This window comes from Plectropomus leopardus, chromosome 11 (genome assembly GCF_026936395.1).
Source record: "Plectropomus leopardus strain MGB_pleo_1.0 chromosome 11, ASM2693639v1, whole genome shotgun sequence".
Taxonomy (NCBI): Eukaryota; Metazoa; Chordata; class Actinopteri; order Perciformes; family Serranidae; genus Plectropomus; species Plectropomus leopardus.
The window spans coordinates 36,912,027-36,930,531 of NC_142186.1; the positions used below are offsets into that span (position 1 = coordinate 36,912,027).

At 40.7% G+C, this 18,505-nt stretch overlaps 1 protein-coding gene across 1 annotated transcript in view; it reads left to right on the plus strand.

The window, feature by feature from the left end:
* Nucleotides 1–17,420, plus strand: part of LOC121945700 (rho guanine nucleotide exchange factor 2-like) — a 28,726-nt gene extending 11,306 nt beyond the window's left edge. The window contains exons 3-22 of the mRNA XM_088084811.1: nt 2,368–2,435; nt 3,140–3,203; nt 3,861–3,993; nt 4,096–4,199; nt 5,015–5,158; nt 5,281–5,531; nt 6,491–6,616; nt 6,983–7,100; nt 7,846–8,094; nt 8,202–8,278; nt 8,862–9,034; nt 9,163–9,230; nt 9,629–9,853; nt 9,932–10,009; nt 10,114–10,157; nt 10,870–10,911; nt 11,157–11,207; nt 11,318–11,584; nt 12,237–12,393; nt 13,617–17,420. Of these exons, the coding sequence (XP_087940937.1) occupies nt 2,368–2,435; nt 3,140–3,203; nt 3,861–3,993; nt 4,096–4,199; nt 5,015–5,158; nt 5,281–5,531; nt 6,491–6,616; nt 6,983–7,100; nt 7,846–8,094; nt 8,202–8,278; nt 8,862–9,034; nt 9,163–9,230; nt 9,629–9,853; nt 9,932–10,009; nt 10,114–10,157; nt 10,870–10,911; nt 11,157–11,207; nt 11,318–11,584; nt 12,237–12,393; nt 13,617–13,666 (2,489 nt within the window). The 3' untranslated portion in view covers nt 13,667–17,420. The remainder of the gene's footprint in view (nt 1–2,367; nt 2,436–3,139; nt 3,204–3,860; nt 3,994–4,095; nt 4,200–5,014; nt 5,159–5,280; nt 5,532–6,490; nt 6,617–6,982; nt 7,101–7,845; nt 8,095–8,201; nt 8,279–8,861; nt 9,035–9,162; nt 9,231–9,628; nt 9,854–9,931; nt 10,010–10,113; nt 10,158–10,869; nt 10,912–11,156; nt 11,208–11,317; nt 11,585–12,236; nt 12,394–13,616) is intronic.
* The last annotated feature ends 1,085 nt before the right edge of the window (nt 17,421–18,505 follow it).

Consider the following 18,505-nt stretch of genomic DNA (forward strand, 5'->3'; position numbering starts at 1 on the left):
GTGTGTGTGTGTGTCTGCAGACTATTTTTACCTCGTCCTCTCTCAGTTGGGTTATTTTAGCAGGAATGTGGACTGTGATTTGTGGAGGTTTTTTAAGGCCCAGCTCCAGACCAACTTTTCCACTGGTGGTACTGGTGCTCTCGACTCTCTGAGTTCGCTCTGGGACAAGATTTGGTGGCATCTTTTTTTTTTTTTAATTTTAATTTTCATTTCAATGATTTTGTATCTAATAACCAAAAACATGAATCAATTTAAAAAGGCTGTTGAAGCTCTGAAGCAGCCGTCTCGCTCAGTGTCCCGGCAACAACGCCTGATTAACCCTTAGGGACTGCTGCTGATTTTACATATTCTTCTTTTTTGTTAGTAACTGTGTGTGTGTTGATGCATGTGTCCTAAATGTAGTCCAGATTGTGTATTTGAGTGTAATCAGTGAATTTGCAGCTCAGCTCCTACAATAAGTCTAAAATACACTGTGGAAACTAAATAGTTACATTCAGACTGTTCAGGTCCAAAAATGCTCCATTGAAATGCTGCCTGTCTGTCTGTCTGTCTGTCTGCCTGTCTGTCTGCCTGTCTGTCTGTCTGTCTGTCTGTCTGTCTGTCTGTCTGTCTGTCTGCCTGTCTGTCTGTCTGTCTGTCTGTCTGTCTGTCTGTCTAATCCTTCGGTATTTTTAAAAAATGTTTCCTGTTCTCTCGTTTTTTCATCGTGACTTTTGTCTCTTTGGTGTTTTTCATATTTTCGGTAGTTTCATGGTGTGTTTTCTGTCTTCTTCTGCGTCTCTTCAGCTCCGATGATGAAGGAAATACATGCTGTTTCCACTAGGTGACCTGTCACAGTCAATGTAGCTGCTGATCACTGACATATCCCAGACTGTCAGCAGCTACACTCACACACTGACATATCCCAGACTGTCAGCAGCTACACTCACACACTGACATATCCCAGACTGTCAGCAGCTACACTCACACACTGACATATCCCAGACTGTCAGCAGCTACACTCACACACTGACATATCCCAGACTGTCAGCAGCTACACTCACACACTGACATATCCCAGACTGTCAGCAGCTACACTCACACACTGACATATCCCAGACTGTCAGCATACTAATTTTAAAATAATACATTTTTATGGGGCTTTTTTTAATCTAAAAACATAGTGACATCATGACAAAAACCTGACATTTAAAGGGTTAACATTCTGAACATAATGCATTTTTAATAATTAGGATTAAGACTGATGTTGGTTAAAAAAAATTAACTTAAGGAAAACAGAATTTTTTTCTTTTTTAACCTGATTTACATTACAAGTGCATTTTGTGTGCAGAGCGGTATGAGTGTGAGTATTTGACGCTGCAGAAGAAAAGAATAAAAATCAGTGTTGCTGCTAAACATGGACATATGTATCCCAGCCTGTGATAATCACGAAAAAGGTTGATTGTGTTGTGGCAGGACCTTTTTTTTTGGCGTGTTTTGCGGCAGGACTTCTTGTGGCTGAATCTTTCGTTGCGGGACGTTTTTGTCTCGGCGTGTTCTGCAGCATTTCGTTATTGAATGTTTCGTTGCAGGATGATTTGCAGTAATCTGATGTTTGGCCATACCATGTTTTCAGAAAATCTGTCATGAAAGGAGGATTTCTTGAAAGATTTTTTGTGCAGGTTTTTTTTCCTGGTTGCATTTTGTGCTGCAGGGTGTGATGTTGATGTTGAGCCGCTCACTCAGCAGGACGGCGCAGAAAATACCAGCGTACGGTTAAATGTCACAGCAGGCGAGCGTCGGGGCTGATTGTTAACACGTGTCCTGAATGCTCTTTACTGCATTTAGTTCACAGCAGCCAAACGCAGTTTATCCACATTTCACGTGTGTGTAACGTGATACTGCATACAAACAGAAGACTTATTGATCCGATTTTAAGGCAAAGATACAGAATCATTACTATAATGTGATCACTAAATCTCATTTGGAACAAACTAAAATATGGTATTTATTTATTCTTCATTCAGATCCACATTACAGGACTACACCACGCTGCGGGGGTCCACACGCTTAAAACAACACGAGTACACAAGAAGTCACATCAAAACTGTGTTCAAGACAGTAAAGTCAAGTAAACAAGTAAACATCACGCTGCACGAGACGTATAACTCAGTTTTATAAAACACACAAAAATCTCAATAATAACCAGCAATAATATTAATAATAATGATCTAAAAAATAATCTCTACATAACTAGATATTGTAAAATTGCATTCCAGCTTTTTTTACCAAGTTTGGTTTACGTTGAGGTTTTTGTTGATGCGTTGAATTCGCCTCACGGGAACTTCACCGTGAATATTATTCATCAACAATCTGTCTGTCTTTCAGCGTGCAACGTCACCATCCATAACCGCTGCAGAGACAGTCTGGCCAGCTGTGCAAAGATGAAACAAAGGGTAAGAAGTGTCGATTTGTCACAACAACAACAACAACAACAACAATAATAGTAATTTCTTGACCAATGAGAATTGTATCGCTGACTGAAAGGAAGAGGTTATATGGATAAAATTAGATAATATTAAAGTTTTGACCCTGTATTGTAAGGTAAGGTATTATTATTATTATTATTATTATTATTATTATTATTATTATTATTATTATTATTATTATTAATAATAATTATTGTTATTTTCATATTTCATTAATTTATTTAATTTTTCAAATCCTTTTTTCTTGTGTTTTTGTCTGTTTGTTAGTCTGTGGGAGTGTGTGGAGGGTGTGTGTATTTGTATATTGCAAGCATTATGTGCAGTTTTTCTGCACTTTTTGTATTGCCAAAACTTTAATAAAAATATTGTTTAAAAATAAAATAGAAATTAATAAAAAAAAAAAAAAAAAAATTATATAATCATATTATGATTTTTTAAAAATGTTTTTGAAATTTTATTTATTGGTATTATAATTAATAATAATAATTTATGTATACAGAACTTACTAAAACAAATGTTAAAAAATGCTTCACAAGACAATAAAAACAGAGAAATGAAGTAAAAGTAAAACAATATGATAACTGTAAAATAACAAAATGGTAAAACAAGGTGATATTAAAAATATTTATAAAATTATAAATGTATTAATGCTGATTTTCTGTCTCTGACAGCAACAGAAGCTGGCGCTGGTGAGAAACAGTTCAGCTCTGCAGAACGTCGCCATGCGCACCAAGAGTGAGTCTGTCTGTCTGTCTGCTTGTCTGTCTGTCTGCCTGTCTGTCTGTCTGCCTGCCTGCCTGTCTGTCTGCCTGCCTGTCTGTCTGCCTGCCTGTCTGCCTGCCTGTCTGTCTGCCTGCCTGTCTGCCTGTCTGCCTGCCTGCCTGCCTGTCTGTCTGTCTGCCTGCCTGCCTGTCTGTCTGTCTGTCTGCCTGCCTGTCTGCCTGTCTGTCTGTCTGTCTGTCTGTCTGTTTGCCTGTCTGCCTGCCTGCCTGCGTGTCTGTCTGCCTGTCTGTCTGCCTGCCTGCCTGTCTGTCTGCCTGCCTGCCTGCCTGCCTGTCTGCCTGCCTGTCTGTCTGCCTGTCTGTCTGCCTGCCTGCCTGCCTGCCTGCCTGTCTGTCTGTCTGTCTGTCTGCCTGTCTGCCTGCCTGTCTGTCTGTCTGTCTGCCTGTCTGCCTGTCTGTCTGTCTGTCTGCCTGTCTGCCTGTCTGCCTGCCTGCCTGTCTGTCTGTCTGCCTGTCTGCCTGCCTGTCTGTCTGTCTGTCTAATCCTTCGGTATTTTTAAAAAATGTTTCCTGTTCTCTGGTTTTTCATCGTGACTTTTGTCTCTTTGGTGTTTTTTGTATTTTCGGTAGTTTCATGGTGTGTTTTCTGTCTTCTTCTGCGTCTCTTCAGCTCCGATGATGAAGGAGCGTCCGAGCTCGGCCATCTACCCCTCAGACAGTCTTCGTCAGTCTCTGCTCGGGTCCAGACGGGTTCGCTCCGGCCTCTCTCTCGCCAAGAGCGTCTCCACCAATAACATCGCGGGGTGAGAGCGTGCAGACACCGGACGCGATGCTGAATCTTAATTATCTTATACATACGCATGTATTTATATATACGTCCTACATGTCTCCTGTCTGTCTCGCAGTGCGAGTGAGGACGCTGTCGGTCTCAGGAGGATTCTGTCTCAGTCCACCGAGTCCTTGAACTTCCGGAGCAGGACTTTGTCCATGGAGTCTCTGACTGATGACGGTCCGTGTTTTAAAATCAGCTCTTTCTGATCATTGAAAGGTCCGGTGTGTTAGTGTGGTGAAGCCGTCAAAAAAAGTTTAAAAAAAAAGCAGCATGCACCTTTGAGGCTAATTTTTGATGCCATTTAGCCCAAAAAGACTTTTTCAACATCGACTTCCTCCATGAAAAAGACGTCTGAGTCAATACATTTTTTTGAGCGTCACCAGTAACATTTCTTAACCCTTTAAACCCTGAATCAACACAAGCATTTAAACCTGCACTGAAAAATTAGCAAATTTGTTTCAATTTAGTTTGAAAAATGGAAAACAGGAAATCAGCAATTCAGCCTGAAATGTCCCCGACTCACACTGTGACAGAGACGTCTGTAAATCAGGGGATACATTTGTTTATCGTCACATCCCCCGAAAAACGACTCATGGACTTTTCTTTTTTAGCGGAGCTGTTTCATCTAAACGTGTCCCTGAATTATTTTGTCCTCAGTCAGTGGTTCACGGGATCCAGATTTGTCCTTAGTCGTGACTTTAAGGTCCACAAATAAATGACCGAATATCATAACAGCACATCACAATAAAAGCTCCGAGCAGGAGATTCACATGCAGACACACTGGACCTTTTCTAGTTTACTTTATTTTTCTTTATTTTATTATTTTTACATTTTTATTATTATTTTTATTATCATCATTACAGGACTTTAAATTGCAGCTCGTCACAGACTCTGGATCAGTTTCTTGAAATTGTATCCTGAAAGTGTGTGTGTGTGTGTGTGTGTGTGTGTGTGTGTGCGTGCGTGTGTGTGTGTGTGTGTGTGTGTGTAGGTGAGTGGTGGTGGAGCCCCCTGCTGGAGGAGCTGCAGGCGGAGGGCAGCTGCGTTCAGGCCGACAGCTGGAGTCTCGTCGTGGAGCCAAACTTCCTGCAGACGCTTCATAAAGACCTCATCAAAAAACAGGATGTTATCTACGGTATATATATCTAATAAATCTGTTTTTCTATAAATATCTAGATATTTGTGCGTGTGTGTCTGGTCTATGTGTCTGTTGCCATGACGACTGCGTCAGGATAAACCGGTGTGTCGTCCCTTCAGAGTTGATCCAGACGGAGTTTCACCACGTGCGGACGCTGCGGATCATGGAGGGGGTGTACCGGCGGGGGATGCTGGAGGAGGTGATGCTGGAGGCGGGCGTGGTTCACACCATCTTCCCCTGTCTGGACCAGCTGCTGGAGTGGCACGCCAGCTTCCTGTCGGAGCTGCTGAGCAGGAGGAGGGAGGGTCTGATGGAGGGCAGCTCCACCAACTTCACCGTGCGCAGCATCGGAGACCTGCTGCTCAGACAGGTGAGGCGGCTCAGGTGACTCACAGAGGGGTCACACGGCTCAGTGACGGCGAAGGTCAGAGGTTAACCTTTTAACACTCACACTATTTTTTTCTATATTTATATTTAAAATGATCTCACAGCAAAGAAATATAACACTTTGTCAAATAAATACATATATGTATTTTTGTATTTTAAGTACTTTTTCTTGTTTGTTTTTGGCTTTTTATGCCCATTTCGGGGATTTTTAAAAAATAACTTTACACTAATGTTTTGGCTTTTTGTTTTTACAATGTCTTGTCATTTAGTTTGATGCTTCCCTCCCATAACGTTATGAAAGAAATCAAAACAGTTTGCTCAGGTTTCAAAGGGTTAAATGTTTTAAAACTGTTCAAAGTAGTGAAACAGCTCCATCTGCTGGACTGTTTGAGTCATCACAGTTACTGTAAATACATACATACAGTCTGTGGTCATCACAGTTACTGTAAATACATACAGTCTGTGGTCATCACAGTTACTGTAAATACCTACATACAGTCTGTGGTCATCACAGTTACTGTAAATACCTACATACAGTCTGTGGTCATCACAGTTACTGTAAATACCTACATACAGTCTGTGGTCATCACAGTTACTGTAAATACATACATACAGTCTGTGATCATCACAGTTACTGTAAATACCTACATACAGTCTGTGGTCATCACAGTTACTGTAAATACATACATACAGTCTGTGATCATCACAGTTACTGTAAATACCTACATACAGTCTGTGGTCATCACAGTTACTGTAAATACATACATACAGTCTGTGGTCATCACAGTTACTGTAGACTGGGACCACACCAGTTATTTTGATTTCTTTTGATAAAATTGGGAAAAAAGGCAAATACCGTACAGTACATCAAGTTTTAAAGTTTAAAGTAGCAGAATGTAATGTAGTGTGTGTGTGTGTGTGTGTGTGTGTGTGTGTGTGTAGTTTTCAGGTCAGTGTGCAGACGACATGAAGAAGATTTACGCCGAGTTCTGCAGTCGACACCCGAAAGCTGTGAAACTCTACAAAGAAGTTTTAGCCCGAGACCGAAGACTGCAGCAGTTTATCAGGGTGAGAACCAGAACCAGAACCAGGACCAGGTTTTTGATTGACTCCTAACTGGACTGTTTTACCTGTCAGACTGGACTAGATCCGGTTTGTCAATGTAAAACTGGTTGAGGTATCTGATCAGGTTCGGACCTGTTTAAACTGATGAGCGGCGGCTGAACCAAGGATCAATTTTTGGTTCTAAAAATGTTTAAAGTTTGCTTCAGACCCAGTCTAGCCTTTAGTTTTACCGTGGTTCAGACTGGTTTAGCCTTTTTTAGTCTACGTCCAGGTTAGATCCAGTTTTATTACAGATCTAGACTAAATTAGATCCAGTTTAAACTGGTTTTAACTGTGACTCTCTGTCTCTCTCCATCCCATAATGCCCAGCGTGCCTGTCGTGGTCCTCTGCTGCGTCGCCACGGCGTCCAGGAGTGCATCCTGCTGGTGACACAGCGAATCACAAAGTACCCCGTCCTCATCCAACGAATCCTCGATTACACCAAAGGTAATCTGTGTTTTACGGCTTTTTATCTTCCGTATGTTTTTAAAAAATCGCTTATCCTGTGAAATCGTGAGTCCGATGTGTTTTTTTTCTATTTGTTGTGAAAATTCTCAATATGAGACAAAATGTAAAGATTTTCCCTTTAATCCTTTAAACCCTGATTCAGCATCAGCTTCCTCGCGCTGTGGTCAGACATCTCTGAAAAGCTATTTAACCCCATGAACAAATTTGTTTGATCTCTTTCAAAAACACAAAGAAAGAAAAAAAACAGACAATGAGCAGTTTGGTACGACGTCTCACAAAATGAAATAAATGATTAACAGGTGATGAAGAAAATGAGCTGAAAACTAGTTTTGAAAGGAGGAGGGAATTATTGGACAATTATCAAAAACCAGGGAAAAATGTCCAGCATAAATTTATAATCATTAGAATTATGTATTTTGAATTACGTTGAATAATTTTTTTTGTTTCATTTTTAGCCCTTTTTGGGTAATTTTCTTTTATGTTTTTGTTTTGTTTTGGCTTTTTTAGGTCATTTTCTTGTCACTTTTTGGGACGTCTGTTGTTGCGTTGCTCATGGTGTTTTTTAAAAAAATTTCAAACTTTCAAAGGGTTAACGGACCCTAAAAACGCAGAAAATCAAAAATCAAAGTGAAAACTTTTCTGCTGGATGAATGTTTGGGAGTCTGTGTAACCGTGATTGATTTTACACGACCTCCTGATGTCACCACCTCGTGACCTCCTGCAGGCTGTGAGGAGGAGGCGCAGGCGTTGAGCGAGGCTCTGCTGCTCCTGAAGAATCTGATCAGCTCGGTGGACCAGCAGGTGCTGGAGCTGGACCGGACCAGGAGGCTGCAGGAGATCCAGGCTCGTCTGGACCCCCGGGCCCAGGCGGAGGTCCGGGGTGGAGGAGTGTTCAGAGCAGGAGAGCTGACGAGGAGGAGGCTCCTCCACGAGGGGATGCTCCTCTGGAAGGTCCAGGGCTCCAGGATGAAAGGTAGAGGAGGCTGAGGCCGTATCACCTGTGCACCTGCTGTGATGTCACACCTGGCCATGTGGGCGGAGCTTCCAGCCGCTGACCAGCTGCTGTGTGTTTGTCTCCAGATGTGCAGGTCCTGCTGATGTCAGACATCCTGGTTTTCCTTCAGGAGAAAGATCAGAAGTTCACTTTTGCGTCACTGGTGAGTCAAACCTAAACCTCCTCCTGGTCCTCCTCGTGCTCCTCCTCCTCCTCTCTCCTGCAGGGTTCGTACAGTCATGAAAAGTCGTGGAATTTTATTTCACGGATAACACACGGTGTGTTTAAGGACTGTCGGAAACTTAAAAATCCAATGAGGATTTCTGCTTTTACAGTTTCTGTCTATGATGAATAGTTTTGCCAATTTTCTTTAAAAGTCACCAAAATTGTTTAAAGAAAAAAATAATCTCCAAAATATTTTCTTTAAAAATTGGCAAAGAATTTCTATAGAAAAAAATGTTTGCTTTCAAAATGGCCAAAACTTTTCAGGAAAAAAATCGCTAAAATGTTATTTTAAAAAAATTGCCAAAAAAGTAAAAAAGAAAATTCTTTAAAATTTCTTTAAAAACATTTTTAAAGAAAACTACTGCTAAAAATGTTTTCTTTGAAATCACCAAAAAGTCCAAATCTTCGGCGCTGATGACCTCTTTGCCTCAGAGGAGCTGATTAACCCTCCATGTTCCCTGCCTCTGTTCACCTGACCGTATGTCTCTGTCCCTGTCTCTCCACCTGTGTCTCTGTCTCAGGACAAGTCTCCAGTGGTCTCTCTGAACAACCTGATCGTCAGGGACATAGCCAATCAGGAGCGAGGGATGTACCTGATCAGTGCCACCACCCCTCCGGAGATGTACGAGCTGCACGCTTCGTCCAAAGACGGCCGCCGGACCTGGATGAGCCGCATCCAGCAGGCGGCCCTCAGGTCAGTACTGCATGGTACTTCAAAGTACTGCAGAGTATAGTGAGGTAGTTGTGAGTCATTCTGTGAAGTATAGTGCTGTATGTAGTACAGTGTGTAGTACTTCACACTTTGGTGTGTTTTGTCTGCAGCTGTCCGTCCAGAGACGAGTTTCCGCTCATCGAGACTGAAGACAAAGCTTTACTGCGCAGACTCCGAGGTAAAACTCCTCCTCCTCCTCCTCCTCCTCCTCCTCCTCCATCTTTAGCTGAAACCCTTCGTCACTGCGGCGCGTCATACGAGTACTGAGCGTACGCGACCGGATGAGTGAGACTTGGATTATACTGTACAGGTTATGTGAATGTTTGTAAACAGATGTTTCGATGTAGTCATCTTAAAAACTGAGAGAAATAACGGGAGGCGACCGCTGATGGCGTGGAGGCGTGGAGGCGTGGAGGCGTGGAGACGGTGTGGCGGTTGTGAAATCACATCTTTACCTTCACCTCCTGTTTCCTGTCGTCTGTATTTCTGTTGTAATAAAATCTGTTTCAGATCTAATTCAACATTTCTTCCTCCTCTTCTTCTTCTCCCGTCCTCGCCGCTCCTCCTCTCCCTCAGCTGACATCCAGCAGAAGGACAGGGAGGTTCTGGAGCTCCTGCAGGAGCGAGTCACTCTGTTTGCAGACCTGGTGGAGGCGACAGGAAGAGGAGGAGGAGAAGAGGAAGAGGGTGAGAAGCTCAACACCTCCTCCTCCTCCTCCTCCTCCTGCAGGAACCTGTTTAGGGCCGACACTCCTCACGCTCCTCAGGCCGAGCCGCTCCTCAGCGCCTCCATCTCTGAAGGTGAGTCTTTGTTTGGTTTCTGTTTGATGTGAATCAAAAACAAAAAGTATCGATCTGAGTCTTTTCTCTGCGTTTTAGTGGACAAACTGACCGAACTGCTGCTCAGCTCCAACATCACCAAATCCACCGTAACCAACGGCAACCAGGAGCTCAGCAGTGAGTCACTGTCAACAGCTGCAACCTCATCGAAGACAAACTCAATGTGTCTGAACAGTTCAAAACTCTGACGCTGTCTGTCTTCATGTCTCTGTGTCCCTCAGACGGCGACTCGAAGTCTTTCGAGCTGAACAGCAGCTCCTCGAAGGTAAATCACCGTCTCACTTCTGATCAAGAAGCTCTGATCCAGACTAAAACTGCAGTTTTGACTTCATTTAAACACAAAAATATTTCAAAAATCAGCTGCAGGAAAGCAAAACCTAAAGTCCTGTTTAAAACCTCTGCAGTCGCCTGTGAGTACGCGACACTTCGGTTACTGAGGACTTTTTAGCTTTTGCAGAGCAGCCTGCCTGCTCATTTTTTTGGTTATTGACAAATTTAATAATGAGACTAATGTCTCCATCCTTTAAGACAAGAAAAGATACTCCTTCATGGGTCCCACAGCGGCAAAATTTGATACATTATTACAAACAAAAGGCATTAATTTGGGAGGTCGTTTATGTAGAATGTGAACACACACACACACACACACACACACACATATATGGGTAAAAATGAATAATTGTGTACTTCTTTTAACTCCTTTTCGAATGTGATGTTTACATTTAAATGGCTTGATCATCTGTAATCAATCAATCAATCATCGTTTTTGTAATTTGTCTTTCGTTTCATTTTTACATTTTAAATCAAAATTCATTCATTCATTGAATTGTTCATTCATTCATGTATTTGTAATATTTGTCCTTGGATCCAAAGAGCACCTGTTTTTGACACCTACATACGGAGGAGTGGCGCTCACAAGCCAACCTGCTTTATAGTTTATACGTTTATGCATTTTCTGCCTCGTTTTTCTCTTTCAGGACAGAAACGGTAACCAGCTGCAAGGACGAACCCTCATACAGGTAATGAACACGTCCTGCTTCACTCTAACAGTTATTTAATTATTATTAGCAATTCTAACTGAATTCCCAGAATCATGGTGTTTTCTAGGAAATTCCCCTTTATTTACATACATATATACATATACAGTAAGTCGTTTCAAAAAGGGCATAATTTGACAACAGTTGGTGATTAACGGACTACAGATGCATCACGTTTTTGTCCAGTCAGAGCGGTCATTAACAGCGTACACCTGTCCTCTTCACAGGAAGTCCGCCAGCGATTGGTCAGTCTGAGCATCCAGCTTCACGCGCTGCAGGTCCGGAAACTTATTTCTTCTACGTGTGATCATGACCAAGTTGATTTATGTTGTAATTAAACGGTAAATATTTTAACACGTCTGTCTTCTGACTCGTGACTTCCCTCCAGGCTGCTGTGATTCGTCAGGATTCGATCTTGGAGCTGTTAGGTAAAACAGGCCCCGCCCCCAGCTCCACCCAGGGACCCCGCCTCAGTCGCTCGATGTCTCGGGACACGGGGCTGGATGCCAGCGGGGAGGCGGTGCTGCTGCGGCGGCAGGTGGAGCTGCTGCAGGAGGAGGTGACACGGCTACGCCTGAGGGGGGAGGAGTCAAAAAGAGACGGGGGGAAGACGGGCAGCAACGGAGAGATCGGTGACGTCAACAAGGGAGAACAGGTGGGTCAGATGTTTCACTGAAGTGGAGGCGTCAAACTAGGCGGGTGTCTGTTAACCCTCAAATTGCACAAATTGAAACTACGAATATAAAGTACGCCTAATGGAAACACGTCAATTTTGGAAAAAAACTTTTTTTTACACTCGGGGGAGACAGGATTTCAGGCGAGGTCACATGATGCTGTGAGGTCACATGATGCTGTGAGGTCACAGGAACTGGCTCCCTCATGATGCAGCAGGAGCTACAAGAGCTGTTATTGCATCACATAACTCTGAGAAAGTTTTGAATCCACAATTCCTCTGTGAAATCGTGGACTACATCTCCCAGAAATCCCTCATACGGGGCTCGCCTTTCCATCATGGCTCCATAACACGCCAACGTGGCCTCGGATTGGAAATAATGACGGCTAGTGCGGTGGCTGCAATAGAAATAAAGCTGCTGATGTTTTGAACATCCGTCGCCATGGTTACTGGGATGTTATTGTCATAGGAGAAGTCACATGACGTCGCTCAGTGGAAACACAGTCAGCTCCATGTTGAGTTTGATCAACATTTAGAAAATCTTGCTTAAGTTTTGCCCAAATCTGTGATGGAAACCCGCCCACTGATGTTAAACTAAACTCAGTAAACTAAACAAAAGTGTTTGTGTCAGCAGGTGAGCAGGAGGCGTGGCAGCAGGGAATTGGAGCTCCGCCCCCTCGCACCATTGGCCAGCCAGGATCCAGTTGACCAATTAGACGGCGTCCAGGAAGGAAACGAGGAGGAAGAGGAAGAAGTGATGAGAATCTCTCCTCGCTCTGACAGCCCCAGAGGTCAGTACGACCCATCAGTTACTGATGTTGATCACGACTGTGGAATTTAAATTAGAAACGTCCCGATCACGATCTCAGAGATCTGTATCGGGCCTGATGAAGGCATTTTTGACTGATCGGGATCGATTAACCCTTTGATACCTGGATCAATGTTGTTTTTTATGTGCTTCATTCAGATGCCTTTCACAAGATATTTGAATCTTTGAAACCTGACAAATTGATTTAGAAAACATGAGCAACTTTGCAAGAAATGTCCCACAAATTGCAAGAAATGACTAAAAAATAGTTTTTAAAAGGAGAGGATAATTAGTAGGGGAAATTAACTGGGAAAATGTCAAGAAAACTATATTTAGGATTATATCAATTTTATTTTTCAGATTATGTATATATAAAAAAATATCGTCAGATATATAAAAATAAATTCTTTTTTTTAAATTTTCATTATTTATTTAGGCAGTTTTGTTGTTTGTTTTTGACTTCTTTTTTGTGCATATTTTCAGATAAATTTTTTGTAACTTTTTTGTTCTTTTAACTAATTTTTTTCTTCTGCCATGACTTGTTAAGGTTATTTCAGATTATTTTGCAGAAAAAACATCGTCAAATATATACCAACAAAATCATTTCATTTTTTCATTTTCAACACTTTTTTGGGCCATTTCCTCGTTTGTTTTTGTGTACTTATTCAGGTAATTTCTTGTTTCTTTTTCATCTGTTTTAACAAATTCTACTCTAAATTTTTGCCATGACTTGTTAAGGTTATTTCAAATTATGTTACAGAAAAAACATTGTAAAATACTGTATATACAAAAAAACAATCCTATGGTTTTTCCTTTTTTAAAAAACATTTTCTTACACCTTTCACCAAGTTCACCATTACCTTTTCCCCAAGTTTTTGAAAGAAATCGCACTAATTAGCTCAGGGTTCAAACGTTTAAATACTTGTGAAAGACGCCTGAAAGCAGTACAAGAAAAGTAGTGACGCCTCAGGTTTCAAATTGTGCAGTTGTATTATTTAGGGAAAATAAGTACTGGATTGGGATATCGGGACATTCTCAACTGAACATATTGTGTCGTTATAAAAAATGAGAAGCTTGATCATAATTATGTCGATATGATAATGTATTATTAAAGAACCACTGAAGACAGCGTCACCTTGGTAATTATAAGTATCAGTACTAAAGTATGGTTGTCACCATGGTAACCTCTGACCTCTGACCTCTCAGACTTGCAGGACATCCCTGAGGAGAGCGAGTGTGGAGCCGATCCCAGTTAACATCACACCTGTGACCCATGACCTCAGGGACCTCTGCTGATGTCGCTGTGATGTCATAGTGATGTCGCTGTAAGACTTTTTTGCAGAAAGCTGGAGCTGGAAATGATGTCATTTCCTGTTTTACGGAAGCGTTTTAGACCAAAACAGACTTCTGACGTCTTATTTTGCTCCAAAGTGTTTTCTGGATGTTGCTGTTAGATTAGAAACACAAAGTGTAACCACAACACCTGTTTACAATATCGCGTTGGCTGGAGCCCTGCCTACAGGTGCTGGAGTGGGCGGGGTTTGTATTGGAAAGGCGGGGTTTAAATTGTGTCATAGGAACTTTTTTTTCTGTCTGGTTCCCTCAGTGAAACTCAAAGATGAGACACCACACTACATTACCCAGAATGCCTTTAAATATCGACAACTTGAGTCACAACCTGCTGTTTTAATCTGTGTTTTAAACACAGTTTTCTGAGAAACCAACAATGTAAACTGTATTTATATGGTAACTTAAACTAAAAGTAGTTTACATTAGAAAAATAATGTAGGATTTTTAGGAGGAGACTAAAATTTGTGTTTCTGTAATGTGTGAAACCAAAAAGCATATTTTTTAAAATTAGTAACAAAGTTTGGCGGCAAGTAAGATTTTATACGTTTACAGAAATCTTTCCAGAACTAAACTAGTGAAAAAAGGATCACAGACAGTTTTGTTTCCTTCAGCAATAAATCGTACAACAATAATCTGCCACAACTTTCATATGTCATCAGCACATTAAATGTCCAGAGTGTAATATATAATACTCATTACTGTGTAACTATGAGTTTATAATCAACTAAAAATAAGAATACGTGTGTTTTGGTGACCTTACAAAAAGAGCCATTTAAGATTATCGGGAGCATGTCCTCTTTCATGTTTCTACAGACGCCCAGAAAAAACAAACTCTGGCTCTAGATCCGGACATTTGTGTTTTCGCGTGTTCACGCTGACCAACGTAGTTCTCCACGTGCTATTGCTGCCTTCACATGCCCCTCGGAAAATACCGTATTTACTGTATTTACGAACACACGCCCCTCGGAAAATACCGTATTTACTGTATTTACGAACACACGCCCCTCGGAAAATACCGTATTTACTGTATTTACGAACACATGAACGTCCCTCTAAAGTCGAGATTACGAGGGGTAAATTCTTTGATACCCTAGGTGCCGAGTTGTTACGTTTCAGTGACGTTTCAGGGCAGCAGAAACGGCCGAAAGCATGGAAACAGTGTCAACCGTTGTCAGTAAAAAATTATATATGTTGTTATTTTGTTCCTAGTAGCTATCAGTTACTTTTAGTAGTTGCACATTTTAGTGTATGCATCTATTAGCTGCAGCAAACGAGCAAACTTTTAACTATAGAGCAGCAGCTAGCTAACGTTACAATTACCATATGAATGAGGGAGTTTAAAAAATCAAGCTAGCTCGCTTAGCATATATTAGCTAATTATAATGATATTTAAGCTTATAAACAAATTAGCACATCAATTACATACCTGATGTGTATTGTATGTTCTTCGTTCTGCCGCCGAAGCACAAAGGAGCTCTGTAAAACATCAGCCACAAAAAAACAACCTTTTTACTTCTAGCTTCCGTTTTGTTGCTTTTTTTTCGGACCAGAGCACGTGAATTCGTGTATGTCGTATTAATGACTGCACAACTGGGAAGTACGATATTTCCGGGGAGCACGTGAAGGCAGCATGTGTTATGCAACCTCACCACTAGATGTTACTAAATCCTGCACACTGGACCTTTAAATGGCAACTATCAGTTGAAGCCAAAAAAGTTTGACCTCCTGCGTGTAAACTTACTCAGATCTGCTGCATTGTTTGGCCCGTAGAGCGAACATGCTACAGACTTTCGCAAGACGAAATCGAACTTCTGCTGGCTTCCTGTCTAGAACCCTGCTAACTTGAATGGGGATAAAATGATTTAGACGTGTGGCTCTTTTGGACTTAACCCTTTGAAGCCCAGCAAAGTCTCTTGATTCTTTAAAAAGCATGGAATGAATATGAGCGAAACCCCCACAAAAAAACCACAAAAAGAAACGTAAAAGAATGAAAAAAGGAAATGACCTGAAAAAAGTGCTAAAATAAAATAATAAATAGAGATAAATAATTATATATTTTACTATACTTTTTAAAATATATAATTATAACAAATATTAATATATGTCTTTATATATTTCTGTAGTTTTTTTAATGATTCTCACGCTCTTTTTTTTTTTAATTTTTTTTTTTTTAATTTTTATTATTTTTTAGATCATTTTCAGGTCATTTTCTTGTCACCTTTTACTGTTTTTTTGGGGGTATTTGCAGGATATTTTATGCCATGTTGCTGATGGCCTTTTTTCCCAAACAAAATTAGAATAAATTTGCTCATGTTTCAGTTCAGGTTTAAATGCCGATCCAGGTGTTCAAGGGTTAAGAAATGTTATTGACAAGATTGGATCAAATCCCGACAGTGAAAGGAGTCGGCGGGACTTTGACAGTCAAAAAAACGTACTCGCTCATTTACAGACGTCTTTTTCATAACGTGAGTCGATGTGGAAGAAGTGTTTTTTTCAGGGGGCACAATGGCAACACGTCACGGACCTGGAAGTTGTGATTTCACTGCTGAGCTCTGTGAAAATCAGCCTCGAAGCCCGGCGCCGCTCCGGGGCGCCTGGTCGTATTTTGGGGTGAAATTAAAGGAACAGGAAGCTGTTTACTGTCTGATAGCATGTTAGCATGTTAGCATGGCTGTTTCCTTTATAACCTACTTGTATAGAAACTGATCGTATATCGTCTTATTGATTGGTTGCTTTTAACCAATCAGCTTGTTTGTGGAGGTTTTTTTTATCGAGAACAGGGAATCGTTATATATTAACCAAAACACTTTATTGACAGTATTTACTGATGAGGGACAGCAGCGGCGTTTCAGACAGATGTTGGGATGTTCGTGAGTCTGTCGACACACGTTTGAAAACAGATGTTTTCCTCTTATTTATGCTTCTTGTCTACATTTCAAAGTTTTAGGTCACTACCCAGAGAAAAGGAAATTTCAGAATAAGATCTCTTCTTTGTTCAGCCTGAATTTTACATCAGTATGAGATTTTGAATTTTCTAAAAGCTCTTAAATTCGGCTCCTGTGAAAAAGCCTTCTTCTTTTCTCAGCCCTATCCTAATTCAGGACCCTAAAATTATCTTTTTGTTTATCTTGAAGAAACCTTTATTAAAATCTGCTGGCCTGATGAGCTTTTGGAGTCGTTCTTGCTTTCTCGTGTGGACAGAGGGGAAACATCTGTTTTCAAAAGTGTAGACGGGGCTGCAGTCTCATTAAAAATGATGTGTAAAAGTGTCTTAATGCTGCAAAGTCCTAAAATATTTCTGTCTAAAACATTATGGATGAAGGAGCGCAGTGATTATGGACGCTGCTCTGTCTCCAAAGTCGGAGTTATAGTCGGTGAATTTTTTATCAAAGATGATGTTGATGTGAACGACGACTGCTGGATCTGTGGAGTCAGAAACAAAAGCCTCTTATTTCAATGTAGTTTTTAAATAGTAGAAATGTTAAACTGAAGTTAGTGTCTGTATAAAGATTTGATCAGAAAACTGTAAATGATTTTTGCTGTAAGTTTATTGTTTCTTTGTATGTGTGCTTATTATAAATCTAATCAGCTGGATAAAAGAAAGTTGATGTTTGTGTTTTTATTCCTGGAATTTTAAATCATTAAATAGGGGAGAACGGGCATGGTTGTAACACTTATTGACTTTGCACCAACTCGCTGATTTTTTTGTTTTAGAGCTCTTAAATTTTGCTGCAAAGAACCGATATATAAAAAATATTTATCTTTTCAACCGTAAATTGTTCCAAATACAAGAAGTTCTAGCATTGTAACTTACCAAACAGGGGTAAGTTGAAATGATAAGAGTTTAGAATACCAAAAAACTAGAATATGGAGGGATTTGACTCGCTAACCTGAACCAGTCAGCAACGGTGGAATATAACATTTTCTCAAGTACTATACTGTACTGTAATCGTACTTTACTTGAGTGTTTTCTTTTCATTCCACTTTATACTTTTACTCCATGACATTTCAAAAGGAAATATTGTACTTTTTACTTCACTCAATATCACCATTGATTGAACATTTTAATGTGATTATGATTAATGAACAATTATTTTTGCTTTCTTCCTTTTTTGTGTTTTTTTTTTTTTTGTCCTCATAGTTCACTGACACAGTGTCATGTGACCATGGTGTGTTGGAGTGTAATAAACATATGATTTATTATTATTTATTAAACTTTCCAGCATTATATAAAAATGAAAAGCTCCATCTTAAACAAACTTCAGGTAAATTGAAGCACATTGTGCTGATAATAGTCCAACCTCTCCTGACTGCAGGACTCTGACTTCAGCTTCTGTCAAACTTCTGTGCTGTTAATCATTTTACTCAGGAATTAAAAACTTTTGAGTCGGCCTACTTCTCCTATAGCTGCCAACAGCCTGCCAACATTCACAGTTAGAGAAAGGCTGAAAATAAGCTCATGTGCTTGTGGCCCCGGGCCCCCAAAACATTACATCTGCCCCTGGTAATAATAATGAGAGCTCAGCGCGAGCGGCCGGATGAGACACGGAGCGATGCGTCCTGGTGTTTTTAAATAATTCATCCAAAGTCTGATTAAAGCTGAAACTAACACAAAGTCGTCTGTAGAGTCTAAAGAAGTCACTTTCACCTCTGCAGATGTGTCTGTTTCAGACACTTTGGTGCTGTGAGGAGAAGCTGCGCTCTGTTTGTCTGTCTCACTGCGCTGCTGTCGGACCATCAGCTGT